The 24,216-nt window shown below is 62.6% G+C and overlaps 1 protein-coding gene across 2 annotated transcripts; it reads left to right on the top strand.

Moving 5' to 3' along the window:
* The first annotated feature begins 2,788 nt into the window (after positions 1–2,788).
* Positions 2,789–23,503, top strand: TLE2 (TLE family member 2, transcriptional corepressor). 2 transcript variants are annotated; one of them, XM_064497328.1, is made up of 20 exons: positions 2,789–3,869; positions 3,965–4,062; positions 4,806–4,869; positions 6,293–6,337; positions 8,603–8,665; positions 8,900–8,974; positions 9,437–9,626; positions 11,969–11,985; positions 15,520–15,618; positions 16,131–16,175; positions 17,499–17,639; positions 18,708–18,849; positions 20,110–20,270; positions 20,669–20,745; positions 21,099–21,348; positions 21,531–21,778; positions 22,030–22,177; positions 22,257–22,407; positions 22,558–22,634; positions 22,752–23,503. In XM_064497328.1, the coding sequence occupies exons 1-20, from the start codon at positions 3,846–3,848 to the stop codon at positions 22,857–22,859; spliced, it is 2,223 nt and encodes a 740-aa protein (XP_064353398.1). In that variant the 5' UTR covers positions 2,789–3,845; the 3' UTR covers positions 22,860–23,503. The 2 variants fall into 2 exon arrangements, with proteins under 2 accessions (XP_064353398.1, XP_064353397.1); XM_064497327.1 differs by having other exon boundaries at positions 2,790–3,869; positions 9,434–9,626.
* Positions 23,504–24,216: the final 713 nt, after the last annotated feature.

A 24,216-nucleotide genomic window follows, 5' to 3' on the forward strand; every position in this document is an offset into this window, starting at 1 on the left:
CCACAAGTCACGCAAGCAAGCTGGGCATTATCCCATATATATCCCATATATCCCATATAGCATTGGAGCCGGGGTCCATGGAGCAGCCGGCTGCTGTCTGCCCTGTGGGCGGGATGCTGATTAGGACGGTGGGGAAACCAAGGCAGAGAGGGGCAAGGGGCAGGGTGGCGTCCGTCGGGCAGTGCGGGGAGGGGAAAAGGGGTCCGGAGTCCTGCCGGCGAGGGTGCCTTTCCCCACCGCAGCCCTGTGCATCCTGCCCACCTGCAGCCTGGCAGCCGGTGGAAACTTGGGCACTGGCTGGTGTTTGAGCGACTGCCGCGGCCGTGACCCTGCGTGGGCGGCTGGGCACCCTGATGGGGGCTGTGACACCGTCCCGCCTCGCGGCCTGGCCCCTTCCCAGTGTTTCTCATCTCCCGCTTTTCCACGCTTTGCTCTCGGCCGACAGCTCCCGGCGCTGGTGCCGCAGGGTGCTGGGGACCGGGGCAGGGAGCCAAAAGGCGGAACTGCGGCAGCTCCAACCTGCTTTGCTTGGACACAGGTTCGAAGGGCTCCGCTCCTAAGGGTCCCGAAGGCCGGGTGTGCTCGGTTTCTCCTCTGCCTGCCGACAGAAGGGCCGTTCACAGCGCTCGGCTCTGGATCCCGGTGCGGATATCCAGTGCCCTTGGGGCTCTTCCAAGCTCGGGCGTGCAGGACCCACACGGGCGAGCAGGGCTGGCTCGGAGCAGCTCCGACCCGGTGGTGGTGGGTGACCACCACCCTCGGCCCCATCTCCCGCCCCGTGCCTCAGTTTCCCCAGCTGCCCGCAGGAAGCAGGGGCAGCTCCTGCCTCCACTGCATCTGGCGGGCTGCGCACAGAGGGTCAATGGTGGGTGGCTTCCCCAGCCCAAGCACGTGCTGAACCACATTAATCTCCGGGTTACGGGCTGTCCTGCTCTGGGGCTTGTGTCAATCACTAACAGAGGGCGAGGAAGATGCGGGTGACACCAGTCATGGCGGAGCTGCCGCTTTTGGGGTACCTGTGTCACTCCCGAGACAGAAGAGCCAAGAAACTGCCTGTGAAAAATGGGCCGTTTTCGATAAGGAGCTTTGAAAATGCTCCAAAGCATCTTTTCAGACCAAGTCCCTCCCTGCCTTGAAACGGGACTCAAAATGAGGTATGTGTGTGTGTATACACATGTGTATATACAGGCGATGCCCGTCACCCCTACGGGCAGGGGTCAGCGCCTCGGGTCCTGCGCCTGTGGGGACGCGTCTGTCCCCGCGTTAACCCTGCGCCCTGGGGAGGCTGCAGGACACGAGGCCGCGGGACAGGGATGGGGCCGGGCTGCTCCCGGGGGCCAGGACCCCAGGTGGGTGCCCTCCACCTTGCCCCCACCCTGGCCACTGCCAGCACGCGGCGAGTAAATAGCATGATTAATAAAAGATTAGGATGAAATGTGAGGCATTAAATATTTAACCTCGTGCCTGCCTGTACAGTGGCCAGGTACAGCTGGTTCTTGCAATATTTAAGGATCGTCCTCGCTCCGCCACCACCCCCGGTTGGCGGCTGGGGCGGCCCCGGGGGTGGGACGGGCTCCTCGCACCGGGCCTGGGCTGCCGACAGGCGATGCGGGCGACCTGGCCGGGGCGAGGATGTGTCGACCCTGTGGCCGCGGAGCCACCCGAGGTCCCCGCAGGAAAGCGCCGGGGCTCAGCCTGGGGCCGCCCCCGTCCCCGCCGCCGGTTCGGTGCAGCGCCCCTTGGGCAGGCCACGCCATTTCGCGTTATTTCCTCTGCCTCCCTCGTCTTCCTCGCCTGTGAAGAGGGGCAGCAAGATCCCGCCCACCTCCCGGGGGCCCGGAGCCCAGGCGGTTCAAGTGCTCTGCTCCCCTGCGGGGGCGCGGGGGGCCGCGGGGGCATCGTCGCTCCCGGGGCCGAGCCGGGCCGAGGCTCCCCTGGCCGCGGGGGCTCCGGCTGCATCCGAGTGGGCAGCGCCGTCCCCGCTCCCAGCCCCGCGCAAGGCGAATCCCGGTTCAAACGGACGGCAGTTCCCCAAGAAACTGGCAGCAGCGGCCGCGGACGGCTCGCCGAGGCCCAGCCGGGCGCCGAGCCACGCGCGGTCAGTGCCCGACGGCCCGGGATGGGCTGCGGTCGGGAGCTGCCGGCCAGAGGCCTGGCTGGGGGGCGGGCGCTCGCCGCCCCGGTAGCCGCGCTCCTAATTGCAGCTCCTCTGTTTACCGATAAATAGGCAAAGCGGATGAAACCGCCCCTGGCGGATGAAACCTGCTGGCGGGAACCCAGCGCGCTGGGGTTTGGGGTTTGGTTTCTCTTCCCGCTGTGGTGTCGGGTTTTCCCCTCCGATTTCCTCCCTTCCCCGCCGAACGGGGAGGAGGGGGGTTTCGCCCCAGCTCGGAAATACCGGTGGCCCGTCACGGCCGCCGCTCCCGGGCGGGGCCCCCTGCGGGGGGGTGGGGGGGTGGGTCTGCGCCTTTCGGGGACCCGGCTCTCCCGCCCTCCCCCCCCGGCGCGGGAGGAGCTCGGGGCCGCGGGGGAGGCCCGGGGGGGCCCCTCCGCCGCCGGGGCGGGCCGCGGCCCACGTTACTTTGAGTGGCAGCCGGCGGCCGCCGCAAGGCCTTGTGGGACGCGCGGTCCGCGCGCGGCGGGGCCGCGGAGGCCCGGGGGGGGCCCCCCGCCGCCGCGCCCAGCCGCAGCCCGCAGGGCCCCGCCGCCGCGCGCCGCCACGGGCGGGAGCGGCTCCGCCGCGGGAGACGGCCATCGGCGGCGCGGCAGAGCGCAGACTACAGCTCCCAGCGTGCCCCGCGCCGGCGCCCAGCGGCTCTCCGTCCGCTCGCTTCTGATTAGCCATCCCGCACGGTGACGTCAGGGACCCATGTGGGAGCGGCGCGCGGCGATTGGCTGGCGCCCCGCGCGGCGGCGGCCAATGGCAGGCGCGGCCCCCTCGGCCGCGGGCCGGGAGGCGGTTTAAGGTGGATCGGGGCACCATGGCGGCCGCGGCGGGCCGGTCTGCCCCGCCTGGGCCCGCGGCCCCCGGCTCCCGTCTGCGCCGCGGGCCGGGCCCGTCAGCCGGGGCGGCTGCCTCGGGGCCGGGGCCGGAGCCAGCGGGGGGGCCCCGGAGCGGGGGCGGGCGGCGGTCGCCCTGCGGGGGCGGCGCGGCCCCGTGCTGGGACCCTCCCGCCCTCCCGAGGCGCCCGGCTTGGCCCCGCGAGCGGCGCCTGCGGCCGGTGTCCCCGGGCACCGCCGGGGCAGCTCCGCGCCGCGGGAAGCTCCGGGCACGGCGGGGCTGCCCGGGGGACCGCTGCCCTGCCCGGGGAGCCGCTCGCGTCCCGGGCCCCGCTGCCCTGCCCGGTTCCCCCCGCCCGGTCGCCGGTCCCCGCGCGGCCCTGCTGCCCTGCCGGCGCCCTGCCCTGCCCTGCCCTCCCGCCCGGGGCGCGGGCGCCCCCGCCGCCGTGTCCTGCGGGAACGAGCCACCTTAAGCGGCGCCGGGGGACGGCGCTGGCGGCCGGGCCGCGCCGGGAGGCAGCTTCGGTTGCAGCCGGGGCCGCTGCCGAGCCGCGGGCGGCGTCTGCCCTGCCCGCCCGCTCCTGCCGCCTTCTCTCTTCTTCCGTTTTTGCCTCCCCGCGCGCCAGGACCCGTCCCCGTTCCCAGCCGGCCGAGCCCCGCCGCCCCGGCCCGCATGGGGAGCACGCGGAGACGCCGCTGCCGTCGGCGGGGAGCCCCCTCCGCCCGCCGGCCCGGCGGCACCGGGCTGCACCCCGCCTGATCAGCGCACGCCCCGGCCGCGCAGCGCGCAGCGGCGCCGGGGGCCGCGGGGCCGCGAGGCGCCGAGGCGGGGCCGGGGCCGCAGGATGTACCCGCAGGGACGGCACCCGGTGAGTGCCGGCGGCGGGGCGCGGGGGGGCGGCGGGGGCCCGCGGCGGCGCCGGGGCAGCCGTCAGCAGCCGGGCCGGGCGCCTTCTCCCCCCAGACTCCCCTCCAGTCCGGGCAGCCCTTCAAGTTCTCGGTTTTGGAGATCTGCGACCGGATTAAGGAGGAATTCCAGTTCCTGCAGGCTCAGTACCACAGGTGAGGGGCGGGCGGGGACCGGGGCCGCCGAGGGGGGAGCGGGGATCGGCGGGGTCAGGAGGGGGGCGAGGGCGAGGGTCCTTCTCTGGCCTGGGGCGTGGGCTGGGCGTAGGGCGGGGGGGGCCGGAGGGGCGGGGGGGGCTGGGGCAGAGACGCGGTGCCCGGAGAAGGGGGTGAGGCGGGGGGTAGGGGCAGGGGTGAAGGAGGGTCCGGGCAGAGGAGGGGGCCGGGGGCCAGACTAGGGGGTGCGTTAGGGGCAGGAGAAGATGGAGAAAGGGGTCCGGTGAGGGGGCGACTAGGGCGGACAGGGAGAGGGGTCCAGACTGAGGGGCAGAGCGGGGCTGTGAACTGGGGTGCCGGGCCCCGAGGGGGGTCCCGAGGTTTGTTTCCTAGGGCCGAGCTGGGTGCGGGGAGGCGCGGAGGGGACAGCCCTGCCCTGGAGCTGGAGCACCGGTGGGCTGAGGTGGACCGGCCCCGAGGGGAGCGGGGGCTGCGGGGGCAGCACGTGGCAGAGCCCCACGGTCCTGGTCCCTCCAGGGGCACCGAGGACGAGGACAGGACGAGGACGGCAGTGGCAGTCGGGGACGCAACACCCTTGCGGTGCTGTGCTACTCGGGCGGAGATGGAGGGGGGGAAGAAAGGTGGAAGAGGCAAGCTTCCCGAGACCGGAGGAGTGGGGGAGTGTGGGGGGACATGGCAGGAGATGGGGGTCTGTGAATGAAAACCCTGGATTCTCTTGGCAGCCTGAAACTGGAATGTGAGAAGCTAGTGAGTGAGAAGACCGAGATGCAGAGACATTATGTCATGGTGAGCCACCCCTCCGCTGTCCCCGTGCCCCCCAAAGCATCCTCGACCCCAGCCCTCCTGGCGAGGCCCTGGGCTGGAGCTCCTCTCAGTCGCTCGCCCAGCTGAGACGCCCGCGTCCGCCGGCCGCCACCGCTAAGTGGACACCTGGCCTGGGGGGCTGTCCCGGGGCTGGGGGCAGGCGTTAGGAAGGAGTTAATCTTTATTCCTAGCAACGGCTGGCTTTTATGCTGATGTCTGCTGCCATGTTTGATGCTGTTTGAGCCCAGGAATCATGCCATAGGTTTCTTCTCTTTTATTTTCTTTTTTTCCCTTAAAGATAAAGGTCTCCTCCCTCCTCCCTGTCTCTCTCCCAAGAGAGGATGTCTTGGAAGTGATACCCTGAGGCTGGTGTTTTGGATGGGAGGGGAAACCGCCTTCAGAAAGAGCAGGGCAGGACCCCCTCTGCAGTGGCCAGGGTGGTGTTAATAGCCCACCGGCCGGCACTAGCCTGTGCCAGCTGGGCAGCCTTGGGCAGGGGAGGGGTGACGCTGCTGGCAGGACGCTAGGAAGATGGGAATTGGAGTAACATTACTTCTCCTTCAGCATCTGACATTACCGGCCCCTCTAGGGGAAGGGGAAACACAAATTATCCCCCCTCCCGACAGCAAACAGACCTGAACCTGGGCAGCCCCATCCCCTGGGTGATGGCAGCCCTGTTCCTGAGGCCGGGGGGTATCAGGCTCTGTCAGCATCGCAGGACGTGCTCCTGTCGCCCCCTCAGCTGGGACCCTCGCCCGCGTCCCGCAGCCTCGGGGACTCCTGGAGGTGGGCTGCGCTGTCTGAGATGGGCTTTGCTGAAGAAAGGCAGGTCCTCTGGCCCCAGGGGCAGCTTTCAACTCGCTGTGTCCTCATCCCCCGTCCTCGGGGGGGTGGGACAGAGGTCTGCTAGCTGTCACCACCGCCAGAGTCACAACTGGCTTCAGCTGGCGAAAGAGGTACCTCACGTCATCTTTTCCTTTGCACAGGCCTGACAACCCGTGCGACTAGATAGGAAGCTGCATCAGGGAGTCGATCTGAGTTAAGAGCAGGAAAGGACAGGCCAGGATAGGACTCCCTTTTCCTGCAACTGGGCTGGCTTACACACTGGTTTATACTAATGCAGAAACTAGGGTGTAATCATCATATGCGTTAAATGGTCTGCACCTTGGTGTCACCCAGCTTGTCCCAGGCGCTGGATGCAGCTCATGGTGCAATGAGTTTGGCGGGCGTCAGCCCGTTGCTTTCTGCTCAGCTGTTTCCCTGGACTTGGACCCGCGGTGGCAGGGTTCTGCTGGAGGAAGTTTGACGGGGAAGCGGAGAGGGACTGGATGTTGAACTCATGGCTGTAACGGACTGATTGCTCAGGGCATATCCTAACCAGGCTGCACTGTGATTTTCCTTTCAGTATTATGAAATGTCCTACGGGCTGAACATTGAAATGCACAAGCAGGTGAGTGAGCTGGGGTCTGTGTCAGTGGCAGGGGGAGAGATTGGTGTTGAGACACTCTGCTGGAAAACAACCTCCCTTGTCTCCGTGTCCCTGTTACCGACATGGGATGGGAGACCTAGCACAGCTGTGGATGAGGGACTGCCTTGCAAAGGGGCTGAGCAGTTGTCAGGACATGGGGTACTGAGTTCTGGCTGACACCTTGGGCAGAACCTCCTCCCTGTGATCCCAAAGCACCTCAAAGTCTGGCCTTGCATCCTGCAGTCCCTGTGCACATACCTGCCAGCAGCGGTTCCCTGGGGCCCCAGACGCAGGAGGGAGCATGGAGGAAATAGCAGGAGCTGGAGCCCAGAGGCAAATAGATCTTTTTTTCTTTTTCTTTTTCTTTTTCTTTTTCTTTTTCTTTTTCTTTTTCTTTTTCTTTTTCTTTTTCTTTTTCTTTTTCTTTTTCTTTTTCTTTTTCTTTTTCTTTTTCTTTTTCTTTTTCTTTTTCTTTTTCTTTTTCTTTTTCTTTTTCTTTTTCTTTTTCTTTTTCTTTTTCTTTTTCTTTTTCTTTTTCTTTTTCTTTTTCTTTTTCTTTTTCTTTTTCTTTTTCTTTTTCTTTCCTGAAGCCAGAGGAGTGTTTTCACCCTTCCCCAGTTCCCCTTTTGTTCCAGCGTTAATTTGCTTTCCCTCTTCAGATTTATCAATCTAGTCATCGCGGGCTCTCTGCCAGGGAAATTAGTTTGGACCAATGCCTGACAAAGTGGCAAGTCAACTGCCATATTCCTCCAGCTGGCTCAGCCCCTCCGAGTTTGCTCCTTTTGTTAGCAGGGAGGGCTGCGGGGCCCTCCAGCATGTTCCCGCCGTCCCCACGTGCTCCCAGCCCCGGTGGGACTGGGACCCAGGGGTGGCCCGAGCCGCAGGGGGCCCAGGGGCTCCCTCGCGTGGGGCGGGGGCGCGGACGGCTGAGCACTTGGAGGGGGCAGCCGGGGCCCGGCGTGCCCGGTCCTGTTCCCGGCCGCGGGGCACCATGAGGCGCAGGACGGGCTCTCCGCTCTGGCGCGTGGGAGCCGCGGTGCACGCAGCAGCGGGCTGGGTTGGTGGGGCAGGGGGTGTCTGGGGGCCGTGGGGTGCCTGGGGGGCCATGCACAGGCCGTGCCGCCCCCGGCCCGCGGCAGGGAGCTGTGCGGCTTTGAGAGCCAGGTAAACGTCCCCTTTGTTCCCCGTCGGCTCTGTGCGTGGTCTGACCTCTGCAGCGCTGTCAGACTGTAGAAACCCAGGCTGGAAAAGCACCTCGGAGCAGCCAGTCCCTTCCCTGGCGACTGCCAGAGGGATTTGCAGGGGGGTGTCGGGCTCTCCCCGAGAGACCCAGGTTTGTTCGGGAGCGGCCGGCTGGGGAGCTGCAGCCCCTTCCCTCGGGAAGGGCCCTCGTCCCGGGGAGGGTGCAGCCGGGCTCGCCGGGTCACCCAAGGGGAGGACGGGGCCTGCCTGGCTTCTCCGTGTTTCCCTTGCTGCCCTTTGCTGGGGAGGGGGCAGGTGACTCGTGGTGCCCTGAGCCTCGGTGTCCCCCTCTGTGAGCAGTGGCTGGAGCTGCCTGGGTGGCCGTGGTGTTTTCGAGGCGGGGAGCGGGAGCTCCTGATCTGGCCAGGGCTGGGAAGGGCAGAGCAGAGCAGGTATCATCGTTAGCGCCGTGCAGGGCTTGCTGGGAGGATCCAGAAGAGGTGGGGGGTGGGGAAAGGAAGCTGAATTAATCTGTGTGAATTCCCCCCCTTGTTCTCCCCAGGGCTTTCAGTTCGGTGCTCGGGGAGAGGGAAAGCAGCACAGCGATGGCCCGTTGCCAGCGCTTGTAGCTCTGCTCTCCGCCTCCCCTACCAGCCTGCCCGCTGGCTACAGGAGCAGCAGCCCACAAAGCCAAGATGGGTTTGGGCTGAGCAGAGCCAGCTGGGCTGCAAAAGGACTGACAGCTCAGAGCCTGGCTTGGCCTGGGTCCACGGAGGGATTTAGAGTCGGATTCCCTGCTGTGTGCCCCGGGGAACCTGACAGTCTGGGAGGGTCCCAGAGCCCTGGGCAGAGTCCTCGCTTGGCAGGAGCTTGGGAAGTCCCAGCAGGGATGGAAAGGCAGCGTGAGGATTTACGCTGGGCCGGATGCGGGGTGGGGAGCGCTTAACTCCCCAGAGCGCAGTGCATCTGCGGGATGTGTGGCCGTCCTCCTCTCTGCCGGGGGACGGGATGGGGCTCGGGGCCCTCCCACCCCGCTGCGGCGGTGATACCTGCCTCCCCTTTCAGGCAGAGATCGTCAAAAGGCTGAGTGCCATCTGCGCCCAGATCGTACCCTTCCTGACGCAGGAGGTAAGAGGGGGCGTGTGCCGGACTGCTCGGGCTTCTCCGGAAGCCCTTGGGAAAGGGGGACTGGAATCCAGCCTGGAGAAGGGAGGTTCGGGGAGGGCAAACCTCTGTACCTGGGCTGGAGGGAGGGAGGCACCGGCCGCGTGTCCCTGGGCCCCAGCACGGCTGGGCGCAGGGTCGGGGGGCACGTGACGTCCACGGCCGCGAGCGCTGCGTGACCCCCCGCTTCTCCCCCAGCACCAGCAGCAGGTCCTGCAGGCGGTGGAGCGGGCCAAGCAGGTGACCATGGGGGAGCTCAACAGCATCGTTGGGGTGAGTCGCCCTGCCAGGCTGGGGAGCGAGGGCCCTTCTCTGCTGCGCTGCGGAACTGGACCTGTAGTGTAACGGTGGGGGAAGCCAAGGTCTTCCTACCCTGATGAGCCCGGGGTGGTCTGCTGCAGCAATTAGGCTTTACCACTGCATAACGAAGAAGGCAGACAGCCCCTGGAGCCTCCCTGGCCCCAGCCGCTCCAACCTGAGTGGGGGAGAGCAACGGGCTGGGCTGTCTGTCGTGTTTCGAGGGCTACGTCCCAGCTCGTGTAGGGGGTACGCTAGGTGCTGCGTGGGGGAAAGGGCAAGGGACGGGACTAAAACAGTGCAGCCTTGACAGCTCTGCTCCCCTCCTTGTCCTCTGCGCCGCGTGCGCTGCTCTGCTTCACGCGGGTGGCTGGGGCGCGGGCACGGCTGCGTGCGGCTGTCTCCTCCCGGGACCATTTGCTCTTTCTCTTTCAGCAGCAGCAGCTTCAGCACCTCTCCCACCACGCACCCCCCCTCCCGCTGACCCCCCACCCCTCCAGCATGCAGCCGTCTAGCCTGACGGGGGTCGGCAGCGCCTCGGGGCTCCTGGCCCTCTCGGGGGCACTCGTGGCACAGTCGCAGCTCGCTGGCAAGGAGGACAGAGCGGTCCAGGATGGGGAGAACAGAGGTAAGGGGATGGAATGCAGCCGGATTAGTGCTTCGAAGGACGGCTGGATCAGGGTCGGGCAGAAGTCCCAGAGGTGGCCAGGCAGCACCGGGGGATCCTGCTCCCAGCTCTGCCCCTTTCCCAGGGCTCCTCAATGCACGGCGGCTGTTCCCTGGGGCCGGGGGAGCAGCAGGCACAGCAAATGACAGATCCAGCTAATTAAATATCTGCAGCCCCGAGAGGTTGGCTCTATTTTTGACCGAGGGAACAGCTGCCATGCAGTGACAATTCCAGAGAGCTTGCGGCAGTGCGGGGGGCGGCTGCGCGTGCGCCCCAAGTGCGGGGCAGCAGGGCTCTGCGTGCGCACGTGCACACAGGCCTTCTGCCCCCCGGGGTGTTTCCAGCATTGGGGTCCCCCTGCAAGAGGCAGCTGGTGGGTGCGAGCTCTCCCCTGCAGAGAAACCCTCTCGGTTTACACCGAGGTTCTCAGGCGCTCATCTGATGCTGGAAGCTGAGACTTTAAGGGAAAACACCTTACTGTTGTGAGCCCCAGGTAGAAACTGTGGGAGACACAGGTCTGTGGCAAGGAATTTAGAAAGCTTTATTGCGTATGCAGTGCCTCACACATAGCAGTAATCCCTCATCCTTCTGGGTGCCTCCTTCTATCAGGATCACAAAGTGCTTTACAAACATCATCAATATTTAATCATCGTTAAATCAGTTTTGTGAATGCTACTGGCAGGCTTGGGCCAAATGAATAGCAACACCCAGCTTGCTGGTGGCCTGTTGATCTTGAAGCATTTTCTGTAGGAGGAGCCACCCTGAGCTCAAGTCACCTTCTACAGAGTGCAGGTATCAGGTATTTTTGCTGATGGGCAAACTGAGACACAGACAGGGCTCCAAACCCCGGACAGCAGGACAGGTCCTTGGACCAGAAATAGGCAGTAAAATTTAGCAGCCTTAATGATCCTGCTCTGCAGACTCCTCTGGGGGAAGGTGCTGGTGGTTCATGACGGTCCCTTATGTGGGGTCTGGAAGTGCTGCTGTAACAGGACACAATGGTGGCAGGGAAACTGGTCACCAGAGGGGTTTGTTTCATTTTCTTAATGATCTGGTTTTGCTTGTAAGATCTAAAAGTGGTAAAAGTAGCATCGGGAAATTGTCCACGTATGCACACACGTCTGCTTTGCACCCATGCACGCAGGTGTGTGCAGTTTTAATCCTGTCAGTGTTTCTTTAAGGATGGCCTTCCCCCAGCGGAGAAAAACAAACTCCAGAAAGAGGATAAAAGCAGGCTATGCTGTGCCTTCCTTAACCCTTCAAGACCCAGGCAGCCTCTGCTGAATGCTTTCGGAGTCAGCTTGCACCACGCACAGGCTAGAGCTGGTCCTCAGCTGGGAAAAAGCAGTCTGGCCGGCATCCAGCCAGGCCAGAGGACACACAGACACCCACAATGATTCCTCCTTAAAAAAATTAGTGAAGTGCTACATATGGTTTAGGTTAATTCTTGGTGCCCCCCATAGTTAGCCAGAGCAGGTGTGGATCAAACTGAGCCAGCACTGAAGAGATAATCCTGGGCACCCGGCCCCGCTGCCCCCTTCCCCCCACTTTGTGCTGACCGGAGTCCTGCAGCAGCCGCACGCATTAAGAGTCCGGCATCCCCTGGTACCCTCCTGCCCCATTCCTGAACATCTGTCCTCCTGCCAGCGGAGACTAGGACCCATATATCCTCTCCAAATGCTGATGTGATCATTAGGAGTGAGAAGCCACTGGGGAGCAATGCAAGACCCCAGCTGATAACCCTGAGCGTAGGTTTGTGAGCAAATGCCTGACGCTCCTTCCCTGAGCTCAGGGAGCTGGAGCTGGGTTTTTTTGTGTGCTGCATGTGACAAAGCCTTGATCAAAGGGTCTCTAAGCTGGGCTTTTTAGCACAGTTTCCTAGGGAAATGGGCTGGGTGTGATTCACGAGGCCTCAGCTAGCTAGTCTGCTTGTCGCTTCTTAATAACTTTGGAACCTGTTGGCTAATTCCAGCCAAGAGATTTCAAAGCTCTAATGAGTTTCTTGGAAGCAGGTGGCTGGATAGATTCCTCTCTGCTTCCCTGAGAAAAACCAGTGTGCTCACCTCCTATTAGACATCAGAGAACCCCCACAGCAGATGGCCAAAGTGGGAAATCGGGCATCATTTTTCATTCTGGTTCTCTCTCTCTCCTCTGGTTTTATGCTGCACTGCCCCTCCTTTTCCTTCCCCCCTCTGCAGTTTGAGCATAGCCACGGCATAAACAGCCTCTTCTTTTTTCCTCCCCTCTTCTTTGCCACCGTGGATGTCCCCGGATGCGTCCCTCTCCTGCTGCCTGGGCCCCAGAACGCACCCCGAGCCGGGTGAGTTGCACCGACAGGCCTGGCTCTGGCCAAGCTGGCGGTGTGAATGGGCCTTCTGGAAACGGTGGTGGGTGGCGTGGCTTTTCCTTCACAAGGTCCTGGGCTGCTCTGGGAGCCTGCCAGCCTCCTCGAGTGTCACTTAGAGCATCTCCAGAGTACTCTAAGAGATATTTTACTGATGTGCATGGTCCTGCTCCCCTAACTCAGGATTTGCAGGACATTTGCCCTAGATTTCCTGGTCTGGAGGCAGGGAAGCAGAGCTGGTTCAGAGCCCCTCATGCTGGTGTCAGTTCCTGGAAAGACCTTTGTGCTTCTAGAGAGAATCTGGGTCCTGGGGTGGCCGTGGCAGGGAGGATCCGAGGGAAGAGGTGGGCTGGGCTTTATGGTAACCCCATGCTCAGCACCCGAGGGCTGGCAGCGAGGGGCTGGCACAGGGGCTGCATGTTCTGGAGGTGCTGCAGCCAGCTCCCTTTGCAAGCACTCGCAGTAGGATTTCCAGGAATGTTTTGTTTCCTGACCTTTGGAAGTAAACAGCCCAGAGATAGTGGAGCTGCCCTTCTCTTTTCGGTGACAGCCTGAGAGGCCATGCTTCAGTACAAAGGGAGGGAGCAGCAGGGTCTGGGGTTTCATTTCTGTGTGGCATCGTGTCATTTCATGGGGCTCCTCAGGGGAGGATCAGCGGGAGGTGAGGAGGCAGCTTTGCAGGCCGGGCAGCTCTACGTAGTTCTCTTGAGAGCTGTGCACCGTGGCCCAGACACCCTGCTCCCATCTGCCAAGGGCCTTCAGGTTACAGTGGCCCAGTGACGGCTTCTGCTGTGTGGGCTCCTTTCTTCTTTCTCCCTCCCCAGCTTGGTGCATGGGGACAGGAGACATCTCTCCCTGCTGCTGTGGGTCAGCTTTCCAGGCTGTTTGTGTTTGCACACAGGGCGATTAGGGCAGTTGGCTCCCAGGACTGGCCTTCCCCTGGGTGCTGAGTTTGCAAGGGCTCAGCATGCCAAGAAGGAAAGGGCAAGCCATTGAGTTGCAGGGGAATGGGATGGCCAGAGGGGCTGGGGTCTTAGTCCCCTTCTGCTTCTGGAGACCCCAGGCTGAGGCCAGCTCTGCCCTCTCCAGAGGGCAGCACATGGGTCCTCACTTGAGGCTGGACCTAGGCTCGGGGTTGGAGGAGCGCAGGTGCAGTTTTGGAGGGGAGGGGGGCAGCTAAGGGGAGTATACATGTGTGGAGGGACATAGGGGAGAATCTGAGCAGAGAAAACGAGACAAAGAGTTCTGCTCGTTGTAAGACCCCATCCCTCTGCTGTGCAGGCTCGGGTGGGCTGCGCGTGCATTGAGGAGGGAGCCGGGCAGGTTTGTAGCTGAAGGTGCTGGGCCAGCTTGACTCGGAGACTCTTTGTTGATGTGAGTATCTAAAGGTCAAGCGCTGCTCCCAAAATAGCTAGCTCTGTCCTTTTTGAGAGTTTCCAGTTTAGCAAACAGGCTGAGCAGGTCTCCTTACCTAAGCCCAGCAATGCCAGTTCCTCCCCAGCCCTTGGCTGCATCCTCTGTTTTTAATGTCCCCCAGCCTTGTGAGGAGTCCCAAAGCAGTGACTCCCAGTTGGCTGCAGTAAGCTGGAGCTGCAGCGCAGGACACAGGCAGGGGAAGGAAGGGTTAACTAGCCCCTCCACTGAGGAGCAATTGGCATTGATCTTCATAAGCTTGCAGTCAGGTGGCAGAGGGAGACAGAGAAGTGGTCGCCCTATTGCATCTGAGATAGAGCAGGCTGTCTCCTCCAGGGAACACCCCAGGGGATGGGACCGTTCTTTTTTGCTCTGTGGTTGTACGTGGCAAGGTTTCTGATCCTTCTGTAAATGACCATGTCGGTGCCCTGGGATGGAGCATTTTCTTCCCAACCACTAGCATCAACAGCTCTGCAAAGTGACCCCTGGGAGGGCTGGGGAGCTGCATCCTGGAGACTGCAGCAGCCCCCCCCCGCCCCCCAGCTGCTTTGGAAAGCAAGGCCCGTTTTAGAGGTGGCCCCCAGAGCGGCGCAGGCAGATCCTCCTCTTCTGTAACCCCGCATCGCTCTGGCGTTCCTCTGGTTTGTACGCTGCTGCCACGGGACCAGGCCCCCAAGCGCGCGCTGATGTGCATGAAAGGGAGCAGGAGCGCGTGGGCGGGCTGGTGGGTGGGCAGGAACCACTTGATTGTATTATCATCCGAGGAAACGGCTGAGGAGGGGGAAGGGAAGGGATTTAAGACACCCCCGCAGCTTTCGGCACAATCTGCCCTTGGCGGGAAGCGGGCTGGAACAGGCTGAGGCGGAGGGTGAGGGAGGAGGAGGAGGCATTCATCTCTGCGCTGCCCCGTCCTGCTTCCTCCAAGCCCCGCTGACTCCCGCAGCAGCAGGGTTAAGGCAAAGTAAACACCCGGGCTCCAATGGGGATTTTCCACTCCCGCCATGCCTTATTATCTCCCGAAGGGGCGGATCTGCTCTCCGGTCCAGGGGCTGGGGGGGGCTGTGTTGTTCAGCTCTCCGTTTCATAGCCCTGCGTGCAACCAGCTCGGTCAGGGCACGGCCGCGACGCCCGGTCCTCTCCCCGGTCCCACTCGGACGCTCCTTCCTCATGGAGCGGTTCCCAGCGGGGCTCGTCTGCCAGCCGCGGCTGTTGTCCCCGCTGCCCGCTCCTTTGCTCCAGCGAAGCCGGGAAGCGCGTGGCCCTGCCCAGCTCCCAGCAAGGCGTGTGGCTTTGCGGTTTTGGGCAGGTTTTTTTCTCCCTTTTCCCTCTGCCGGGCAGCCCGCCTGCCAGGGAGACGCTTTGCTGTGGCTGCGGCAGTGCCGGGCTGATAGATGGGCCGCGCTCCCGCCGTGGAGGGGACGGGGCCTGAGTCCTGGCCGGTTTCCAGTGGAGGAGGGCGGTGGGAAGGGGTGAGGGCAGCTCCCTTCAGAGACGTCCCAGGGGCAGGCTGGGAAAGGGGGGTGACCGTGTGCTGGGGCTGCATGTTGCCAAGTCTCTGAGCACCTTATAAATACGAATTGAGCTGAACCTCGCTGCCTGCAGTAGGAGATTGTCCATCCGTGGTTGGGGCAGCCGACCCGCAGAGACAGTCCCCACCCTCCTTCCCTCCCCCCCACCCCATCAGGCCTGGATGGGTGAACTTGGGCTGGAACCCAGGAGTCTGGGGACACCTGCCCCAGCCTTGCTTAAACCACCAGACTAATCTCTGCCCCCAGGTAAATGTGCATCTTAGAGGACACTTAGCCAAGGGCTCACAGGGGGCCGGTAAGGGGATGCCAGAGATGTCTGCAGAGAGGGGGAGAGTAATGCCTCCCCCCTTCAGCTCTGTCCTCCCTCCGACCGGGGGAAGCGGGCCGCTGCCGCCCCAAGCAGCTGTGGCGCAGGCTGTGCGAATGGCCGGATTCTGGACGCTGTCTGGGAGGCAGCCAGGGGCACCGGGAGGACTCTTCTAGAGAGGGAATGTGGCTGGCACCACTTTGCGGCCCGTCTGCTCTCCCCTCCAGCTCATTCGCCTTCCTCTTCCCCCCTGTGGCTCAGAGCGTTTCTGCCTCCCCCCCGGAGAGCCCGCAGGACGAGGAGCGGACGGGCACAGGGCTGAAGCGGAAGCGGGAAGAGAAGGACTTGCTCGGGCATTACGTGAGTGCAGCTGCAGAGCGTGGCCGTGGGAGGTGGGAAGGCTCCTGGAGGTGGTAGGGGAGTCTCCGTGCCCGCCCCTTCCTGGGGCGAGGAGGCAGAAGCGGGGAACCTCCCGTGTGCTTGCCCTGCAGACTGCACCAGGAGGTGAGCTGGAGCAGCCTCTCTGGGGTAGCCAGAGCACGGTCCGGCCAACCAGCCCAGCTCAGCTCAGAGGTGGAGTGGCTCTGCAGAGGGAAAGGCCCAGCAGCCTCAAGGGCCGGAGGGGGACAGGGCAGTAATCCTGCAAAAGTAAATAAACAAAATGAAGGGCCTCCCACCCCTGAGGACACCCCTCAAGCCAGAGGGTTGGAGTCGCTGCCTGCAGGACGTGATGTCTGTCCCCAAGATCCGATGCGTGGTGGGGGAATGAGGGTCTCTGTGCTGGCTGGGGGGGCCATGAAGCAGAGCCCAGAGTTGGTTCCAGCCTCTCCCACTCTTGACTGAGCCTTTATGGGTTTCTGTCTTCCTTGCAGGACAGTGATGGGGACAAGAGTGACTACAACCTTGTGGTGGATGAGGTGAGCCCAGACCCTTATGGGCACGCTTAAGCCTTGTGGGACATCAAGCTCAAGCTGCAGTCAGCAGGGTTAGGACTCTGGTTCCTGAGTTTTAGGGCTCAGCAAGTTCCTGGTCTCTGCTATGGCGCAGGAGTGGCTGGTGAGGACATGTGCCAGCCCTGCTGTGATGTGCTCCTGCCAGCCAGGGAAGTGCTCTGGGCTGAAGGTTGTGCCAGCCAGGGCTCAGCTTTGCCATCCTTAGACTTGTCTCTATTTCGCAATCCCATTTCAGCCCTTCTCCTGTGGCATCCCATACGGGGAGGCTGATAAGCTGGGACGAAAGGCCCAGGGAGGTGGATTTGCTGCTGGCACTGCGTGTACATGGAAGTGGCAGGAGCAAGCAGGCAGAGAGGTTGCAGCACCCTGTCTTGTCCTGGCCCTGCCAGTCCCCATCCTGGGCAGTCACCTACAGTGCCTTGTCTAAAGGAAACCTTTGCTTTAAAACACTCTGAGCCCATGAGTGTGTCTAGACTGCAGCAGGTACACTGAATTTCAGTCCCTTCCAAGCAAACCGTCAGGCCCTTCTGGTGCAGCCTTCCCGGGCCACCAGGGCAGATACAGCAGCACTTTATCCCAGCCCAGCTATTCTTGGCAGAGATGATGTTTTTGGGGACATCCCTTTCTTCCCCTGGAAGACTAGGAGGAGGGAAAACACATATGCCATTTTCTCCTCCTGCCACTTTCCCAAGAAAATACAAGCCCTGAAAGGAACATCAGCTGGGATTTCTGCAGAAAATGACACTTATAAAAACTGCTCGTTGGTGTAATTACAGTGATAAAAATCAGAGACCTAATTGAATGGTTATGGGAGTGCAAGAGCTGACGGGTGGCCTTGCCTCTGAAATGCTGGCAAGGGGCTGCCGAGGGGCCCTTCCCGGCTCCCTGGGGCGCCGGGAGATTAACTGGTCACCTTTCCTTCTGCTGAAGGCACCCGTGGCTACCAGCGTCCTGTGAATCTGTTGTCACCACTGGTTTTGTTCAGGGGGAAAAAGCCAGGAAAGACGGTTCCTCGTGCAGGGGCCTGAGGAGCGAAGCGGGGGCCCTTTGGCAGATGCTGCTCTTCAAGGCTGTTGGGACAGCAGCGGGCTGGAGAGCGACGGGGCAAATAGCTCGCCCAGCAGACAGGAGGGGAGGAGGAGGGACCTGGGGTCCCTGCTCAGCTCGAGGCCCAGGGGTTGCGCTCGCAGGGGACCTGCCTGGCTGCCAGCTGCCCCCACCTGTCCCCCCGTGCGGAGGGATGCAGCTCCCGCTGCCCTGAGGACGGTCCCTGTGCTCTGTCCCCAGGATCCGCCCTCGGAGCCCGGCAGCCCTGGCCGCGCGCCCGGTGCCCGGCTGCCCCCGGCCCGCCGGGACATGCCTGAAAGCCCTGCCTCGCTGGCCTCCAGCCGCAGCACGACCCCCCTCAAGCCCAAGGAGCAGAGTCCGGTAAGGAGAGCCGTGGTGCGAGCCGAGTCCCGGGGTCTGCTGCAGCCCGCGAGCCGGGCGAGCAGATCCCGGCCTCCTCGATGCCACGGGGCCGGTGCCTCGCGTCAGGCTTCCCAGGGCCTGGAGCAGAGGTCAGTGCCTTTGGCAGAGAGGTTAATCGTCTGGTAAGCAAAGGCCTGGCTCTGCAGGTATTTTCCATCCGGCTGCCTGCAGAATTCCCCAGAGCTGCTCTGAGCTGTGCGCGATTGATTTTTCTTTTTTTTTTTTCTCTTTTTTTCCCCCCCTTCTTCCTTGCCAAGCACCAGCCCAATTCTCAGATTGAAACATCAGCATGTGGGAAGCAGGGGAGGGAAGGCTCTGTCGCGCCGCAGCCTTGCCGGACCGGCGGGGGCTTGGCGGATTCATCCCTCGCCAGCCCCGGGGTCAGGAGCCGGCTACGGGCCGCAGGGAGCAGCAGGCTGCTTCTCCCCGGGACAATCGGATTAGAGCAGACAAAGCGCCCTGAGCAATCTGCCAGCGCAGCACGTCGCTTTTCTCTGTTATTAATTTTTTTTTCCTTTGCTGGTGTCGACAAAATCCCCTGGCAGAAAAAAAGGGAAAAAATAGGAGAGGCAAGAAAAAAGACAGGCATGAAATAGCTGTGGAGATGTGAGAGGTGGGGTGTGAGCAGCTTGTCCGGGCCTTCCCCGTCCTGCTGCTGTGCAGGGCTGAGCCGGGGGAGGTGCCCGCCCGGTGCGGGGCGTTTGCAGGAGAGGCTCTGCCGCAGCTCCCGCGGGGTCTCCGGGGCGGCAAGGAGCTCCCGGGGCACGCGGGTCTGGGCTGGGGTGGCCTGGCCTGGCCGCCAAAGGGGTACTGGATCCCGTGTTTGCGTCTGAGGGGGACGTGTGGGGCTGCCCTTCCCCCTGGAAGGGAGCGAGGGGTGAGAGAAGAGGGGCCGAGGGCGCAGGGCTCCTGGGTCCCGGCTGCGGCTGCCCCTCTGCCCGGGGGCTGCAGCTCCTCGCGCCCCTGCGGGACCGGCTGGCGGCACCGCAGCCTCTCCGCGGCCACCGCTCCGCCTTTCCCTTCCAGACCGACCTCTCGGCCAGCGCGCCGGCCTCCAAGGGTGCCGGGGCCTCCCCCGCCCGGGACTCCCTCACGCCCGGCCCCGGGCCCAGCTCGGCCTCCCATCTCCGGGCGCCTCCCGCCAAGCCGCCTGCCACAGACACCGTCGGTGAGTCCCTGGGGCCGCGGTGACGGAGGGGAGGGTTTGCTCCCCTCCCTCTGCAGCTGGTTCGGCTGGGCAAGAGGGATGGCAGGACACCTTCACCCCGTCGGCTCAGGGAGCAGCTTTGCTCCACGTGAGCCGCTGCATTGACCACAGCAAACGCGCATCTGTGTGAAGCTGCTGCGTAACTCTGTTTTAGTTCTCTAAATGTTGAAGCTTTTGTGCTGGGCTCAGACCCGCCAAACACTTTGTGTGGATGTAGGAACTCTTGGCTACAGGAATTCAGAGGGGCAGATGTTTTGTCTGGATGTCATCATTTTTCTCGGAGCAGTTGTCGCTGTGTTGCTCGTGAAGCTGCACGCTTCAGGGCCCCGGCTGCAGGGGCCGGGGAGGATGTCCCAGTGTCTCTACCAGCACACAGCATGCAGGAGGCCGGGATGCGGTTCCTGGTCGGTCTCCCTGCGTAGCTGAGGACCTCCGAAGCGATGGGGTCTTGCATGTGCTGGCTGTTGCAAAGATCCCAGGTGAGATCCAGGTGACCCAGGAATCGGTGTGAATGGTTGCGTCGTTTTGAAAGCAGCAAGGAGGGTGGTGAGAGCTAAAGTGGTGGCCTCTGTGGTGGCTAATCTTGGCCTGGTCGCACCCCCTTTCCCTACCTTGGTTTCCTTGAGAAACTTTAGGGAAGGCAGGTGGGGACAGCTCTGGGGAACAGCTTGGCCATGAGCAGAAGGTGAGAGGAGGAGGACAGATAGCACAAGAGAGAAACTGAGCCAGAACTGGAGACACTAAGCCCTTGTCTGGGCTACAAAATTACAGAGGTTTAGCAAAAATTGAATTGGAATTGATTTCAATAAACCAGCAAAGCCCTGGAGGTAAAGCCACTTAGCCCTCAACCGCAGGTAATTCGGCCTGGCCAAGATTGAAAAGGGCTTGGTAAGGGAGGTCAGGGTTGTTGCAGGTTAGTGGCTGGCTGGTCCGTGGTGCATCCTTTGGAGGGGACGGAGCCATTTCCTCCGCGTGCTTGGGTCTGTGGCCCAGTCCGGGATTGATGGGCCTGGAGGCTGCCCCTCCCCTTGGGTTTGTACAGCCCCGTGCACCACCCATGTCTTGGCGGTACCCTGCCTGCCCTCCTCCTCGTCCTCCGGCTTGTGCCGGGCCTGGCCGGGCCCTGTGTCGAGGGGACGGTTCGATGCTGGGCACCCTTTCCCCCGCCCGGTGAAGCTCTCGCACCCGTCAGGGTCCGTGAACAGGTCTCTCCTTGCGCAGCTCTCCGCAGCCCGCTGAGCGTGTCCAGCCCCTACGCGTCCTCCTTCGGGATGGTGCCTCACGCCACCCTCAATGGCGAGCTCGCGGCCCCCAGCATGTACATGGGCATCCACCTCTCCCCGCAGGTCAGCAGCACTGTGATGTACGGACGGTCCCCGATGGTAAGTTGCTGAGGGGCTGGCACAGGCTGCCTGCCCCATGCCGTCCTGAGCGTGTCCTGTCCCATGTGTATGATACCTGCATTCCTGCCGTGAGCTTGGCTGAATCCGTAGGGAAGGGCTCCCTTTTGGAGGCAGTCTGGGCTTCGGGGGCAGGGGGAGGCCGCGGAGCTCTCTGAGAAGCCCCCAGTGGTTCCCATCAGTGCGTAGCGCTCTCGTTGACTGGGAGCCCCTTTTGGCCTTTGTCACTTGAGTGTGGGAGGAAGCAGCAAGCAGGGACCTTCTGCAGAGCAGTCTGAGCCCTGTCCTGGGGTGTGTGGGAGAAAAGGCAGGTGCCTGCCTTCATGCCCTCCCTTGGGGATCTTGGCATTCGCGCATCTTGCTCCCTTTGCTTTGTACAGGTGGCTTTTGAGTCTCACCCTCACCTGAGGGCTTCCTCAATCTCCTCTTCACTCTCCACCATCCCTGGAGGGAAACCGTAAGTGTGGCCAGACTTGCAGGCTGCAGGGAGGGTGGGCAATTGGCCAAGCGGGCCGGCATGTGCCAGGCGTAGGGGTCTCCTCCTGCCATGGCCCACTTTGCAGCCTGTGGGACACGGCAAGGCCTGGCTGGAGTTTCTCTCCACCTCTGAGTCCAACTCCGCCCTTTCATATTTGGGCTTCAGTTTCTGGCGTTTGGTGATCACAAGGAGATGGTTGAGTGCATCCCTCATTAGCCAGACTGCCCCAAAGACCCTCCACCTGACTCTGGGATGGTTAATGGGAGAAGCTGGCTCCTCCGCTCAGGCTTCATGCAGGGATTTCTCAGTCCTCCTCTCTGCTTCCTTTCCAGCGCCTACTCCTTCCACGTCAGCGCCGACGGGCAGATGCAGCCCGTGCCCTTCCCGCCCGACGCCCTCGTTGGCTCCGGCATCCCCCGGCACGCGCGGCAGCTCCACACCCTGACCCACGGCGAGGTGGTCTGCGCCGTTACCATCAGCAGCTCCACGCAGCACGTCTACACGGGGGGCAAGGGCTGCGTGAAGGTGTGGGACGTGGGGCAGCCGGGCACCAAGACGGCCGTGGCGCAGCTGGACTGCTTGGTAAGGAGGGAGAACAGAAAGATGCTTTGTGGAGGCTGGGAAGAGGAATATGTCCCTGTTACACTGGGGAGGGGTAGAGGCTCTTTTCATTTCTGTGATGAGAAAAACATACTGTTCTCCCATGTCCTGGACACTGATCAGCTCCTTCTCCACTTGCCCCCTTCACCATAATCCCAATTTAGAACCGGGACAACTACATCCGCTCCTGCAAGCTGCTCCCCGACGGCCGCAGCCTCATCGTGGGGGGGGAGGCCAGCACCCTGTCCATCTGGGACCTGGCTGCCCCCACGCCCCGCATCAAGGCCGAGCTCACCTCCTCCGCGCCCGCCTGCTACGCCCTGGCCATCAGCCCCGACGCCAAGGTCTGCTTCTCCTGCTGCAGCGACGGCAACATCGTGGTGTGGGACCTGCAGAACCAGACCATGGTGAGGTGAGCCCTGGGCAGAGCGCTGGGACACAGGGCAGGGAAATGGGGAGGGATGCTGGCTCCTGGGGTGTTTAGGGCACTTTCGTAGATCAGGGAGCTCTGTGAAGGTGGTGTTCCTTCTCCATCCCTGTCCCTGTGGTCCAGCCCAGCCGTGGGATGCCACAGGGATCTCCAGCTCTCCCAGCTGCCCTGGGTCCACAGGCACTGCAGCCCTGACTGCCGCGTGCTCACGCTCTCCGTCCCCTCTTTCCCAGGCAGTTTCAAGGCCACACGGACGGTGCAAGCTGCATTGACATCTCTAACTATGGTACCAAGCTGTGGACAGGGGGGCTGGACAACACGGTGCGGTGCTGGGACCTGCGGGAAGGGCGTCAGCTGCAGCAGCACGACTTCAGCTCGCAGGTGGGGACCGGGGCAGCCGGGACCCTTGCGGGGGTGGCCGGTCCCCAGGTGCTGGCGCCTGATGTGGCCTCCGCTGCAGATCTTCTCCCTGGGGTACTGCCCCACGGGCGAGTGGCTGGCTGTCGGCATGGAGAGCAGCAACGTGGAGATCCTGCACGTGACCAAACCGGAGAAATACCAGCTGCACCTCCACGACAGCTGCGTCCTCTCCCTCAAGTTCGCCTCGTGCGGTAGGAGAGCCATTTTTCTGCTGTAGCTGTGTAGACGCTGGAGCAGGGTGGCTGTGTGCAGCCCCAGACCAGCTGGGTCCCTATGGTTCCCCAGTGCTCAGACCCCGGGAAGGTGTCCCAAGCACTGAGCCACTTTGTGTTTTGCCATAGGGAAATGGTTTGTGAGCACGGGGAAGGACAACTTGCTGAATGCCTGGCGGACGCCCTACGGGGCCAGCATCTTCCAGGTGAGGCAGGTCCTACTGTGCGCAGGGAGGGTACGGGGAGGGGCAGTATGAAGGACCCTTAGTCCATCAGGGTCCCTGCACCCGGCTCTACGCTCAGCCCGGCTCTCTCGCTTTCAGTCCAAAGAGTCCTCATCTGTGCTGAGCTGCGACATCTCCATCAACGACAAGTTCATCGTTACGGGCTCTGGCGACAAGAAAGCCACTGTGTACGAAGTGGTGTACTGAGGGCCCCCCCCGGCTGTCACCATCCCTCGTCCATCAGGGAAGGATCTAGGCTTTGCCGATGCCACCGGGGACGGGCAGAGCTGCCCCTGCTGGTGGCGGCGGCCTCCCAGTTCAGCACACAGCAGCAGCCAGCTGTGCTGCTGGAGCGGCTCCCCTGCAAGCCTGCTCTTGCATTCCCTCCCCCCCCCCCCCCCCCCGCCCCGTTTCTCTCCTTTCAGCAGTAAAAAAGGCCCAGGGGACCTACACATCTTGCTACTCCTTTCCCAGATTTCTGCCTTACTTAGAGCAGAAGCGGGAGGAAGTGAAGGGGGAGAGCCTGGGGTTTGGGATCCTGGAGCTCTTTGTGGGCAGGCATCTGGGGTGGGGGGGAGATATTGGGGGGGGGGGCTGGTCCCCATGGTTTTGCACCCCAGGGACTCTCTGTCCCTCAGCCCCCGAGGCATCGAGCAGAGGTGACGAGCCAGCGGAGACGGACAAGGCCAGCAGGGACTGAGAAAGGCCAGGGCCTGGTGTTGCTCCCAAATTACTGCTACCGAGTTAATGACACCAATTTTCTGCTGCAGAAACAGCTGTAAATTCTCATCAGTAAAGAAATGTATTTAACAGCGTTTTCAATCCCTTACTAATAAAAAAGGAGCAAAAGAGCTATTAGCCTGGTGGTGGTTTTTGGGCCGGGGGCGGGGGGGAGGGGGTGCTAAAGCTTATTGCAGGAGCCATGGAAACCAAGCCCCGAGGACCAACCCATCCCGGACAGAGCCCATCCGAAAGGCCTGCAGGGAGACCGGGGCTGGCTGCGCTGCAGCAGGAGATCAGGCCGGGCCCTGGGAACGGGGCGCCTTTAGCTGGGGCGGGGGCCACGCAACCACAAAAGAGTTGTGCAAATCCAGCACCAGCCTGATCACAAAGCGATGGTGGCAGCGGCAGCCTGAACACCCTTCTCATGGCTGTGTGGCAGGACATGAGCTCCCAGCGGCAGCAGGGCTGGTTTCCCGGCGGTGTTTGCTGCTGCGCTGGGCCCCAGCCGGCTGCTTGCACAAGGCTCTTAGCAAGAGAGCCCCCCCCCCCCCCGCAGGTTTGGCTGAAATCCAGACAGATAAGCCAACGATGACTGCTCACATCTCATTTCCTTAGAAAACCACTTCCCCAAGCAGTGACCTCTCCCCCCACCCCGCAGCACACGGCAGGGGAGTGGCGGTTCGGGAAGAGCATCTCGCTGCACAGCCGCTGACATCTGGTCTCCCCCTCGCTGCCACCCCTGCGTTCGGCACCTGCATGCCGACTGCAGCATTCCTCGGCTCGGGGAGCCCCCTCCACCCCCGGATTGCTCTCCAAGGGGAGCAGTGCAGAAGACGAACGC

The sequence above is a fragment of the Dromaius novaehollandiae genome, chromosome 25, assembly GCF_036370855.1.
Source record: "Dromaius novaehollandiae isolate bDroNov1 chromosome 25, bDroNov1.hap1, whole genome shotgun sequence".
NCBI lineage: Eukaryota > Metazoa > Chordata > Aves > Casuariiformes > Dromaiidae > Dromaius > Dromaius novaehollandiae.

What these genes read in the sequence shown, in the direction of transcription:
- TLE2 (XM_064497327.1), top strand. Translation starts at nt 3,846, where the DNA reads ATGTACCCGCAGGGACGGCACCCG. An exon ending in TGCAGAGACATTATGTCATG is followed by an intron (nt 4,870 to 6,292) that starts GTGAGCCACCCC and finishes TTTTCCTTTCAG; the next exon opens with TATTATGAAATGTCCTACGG. An exon ending in ACCATCCCTGGAGGGAAACC is followed by an intron (nt 20,746 to 21,098) that starts GTAAGTGTGGCC and finishes CTTCCTTTCCAG; the next exon opens with CGCCTACTCCTTCCACGTCA.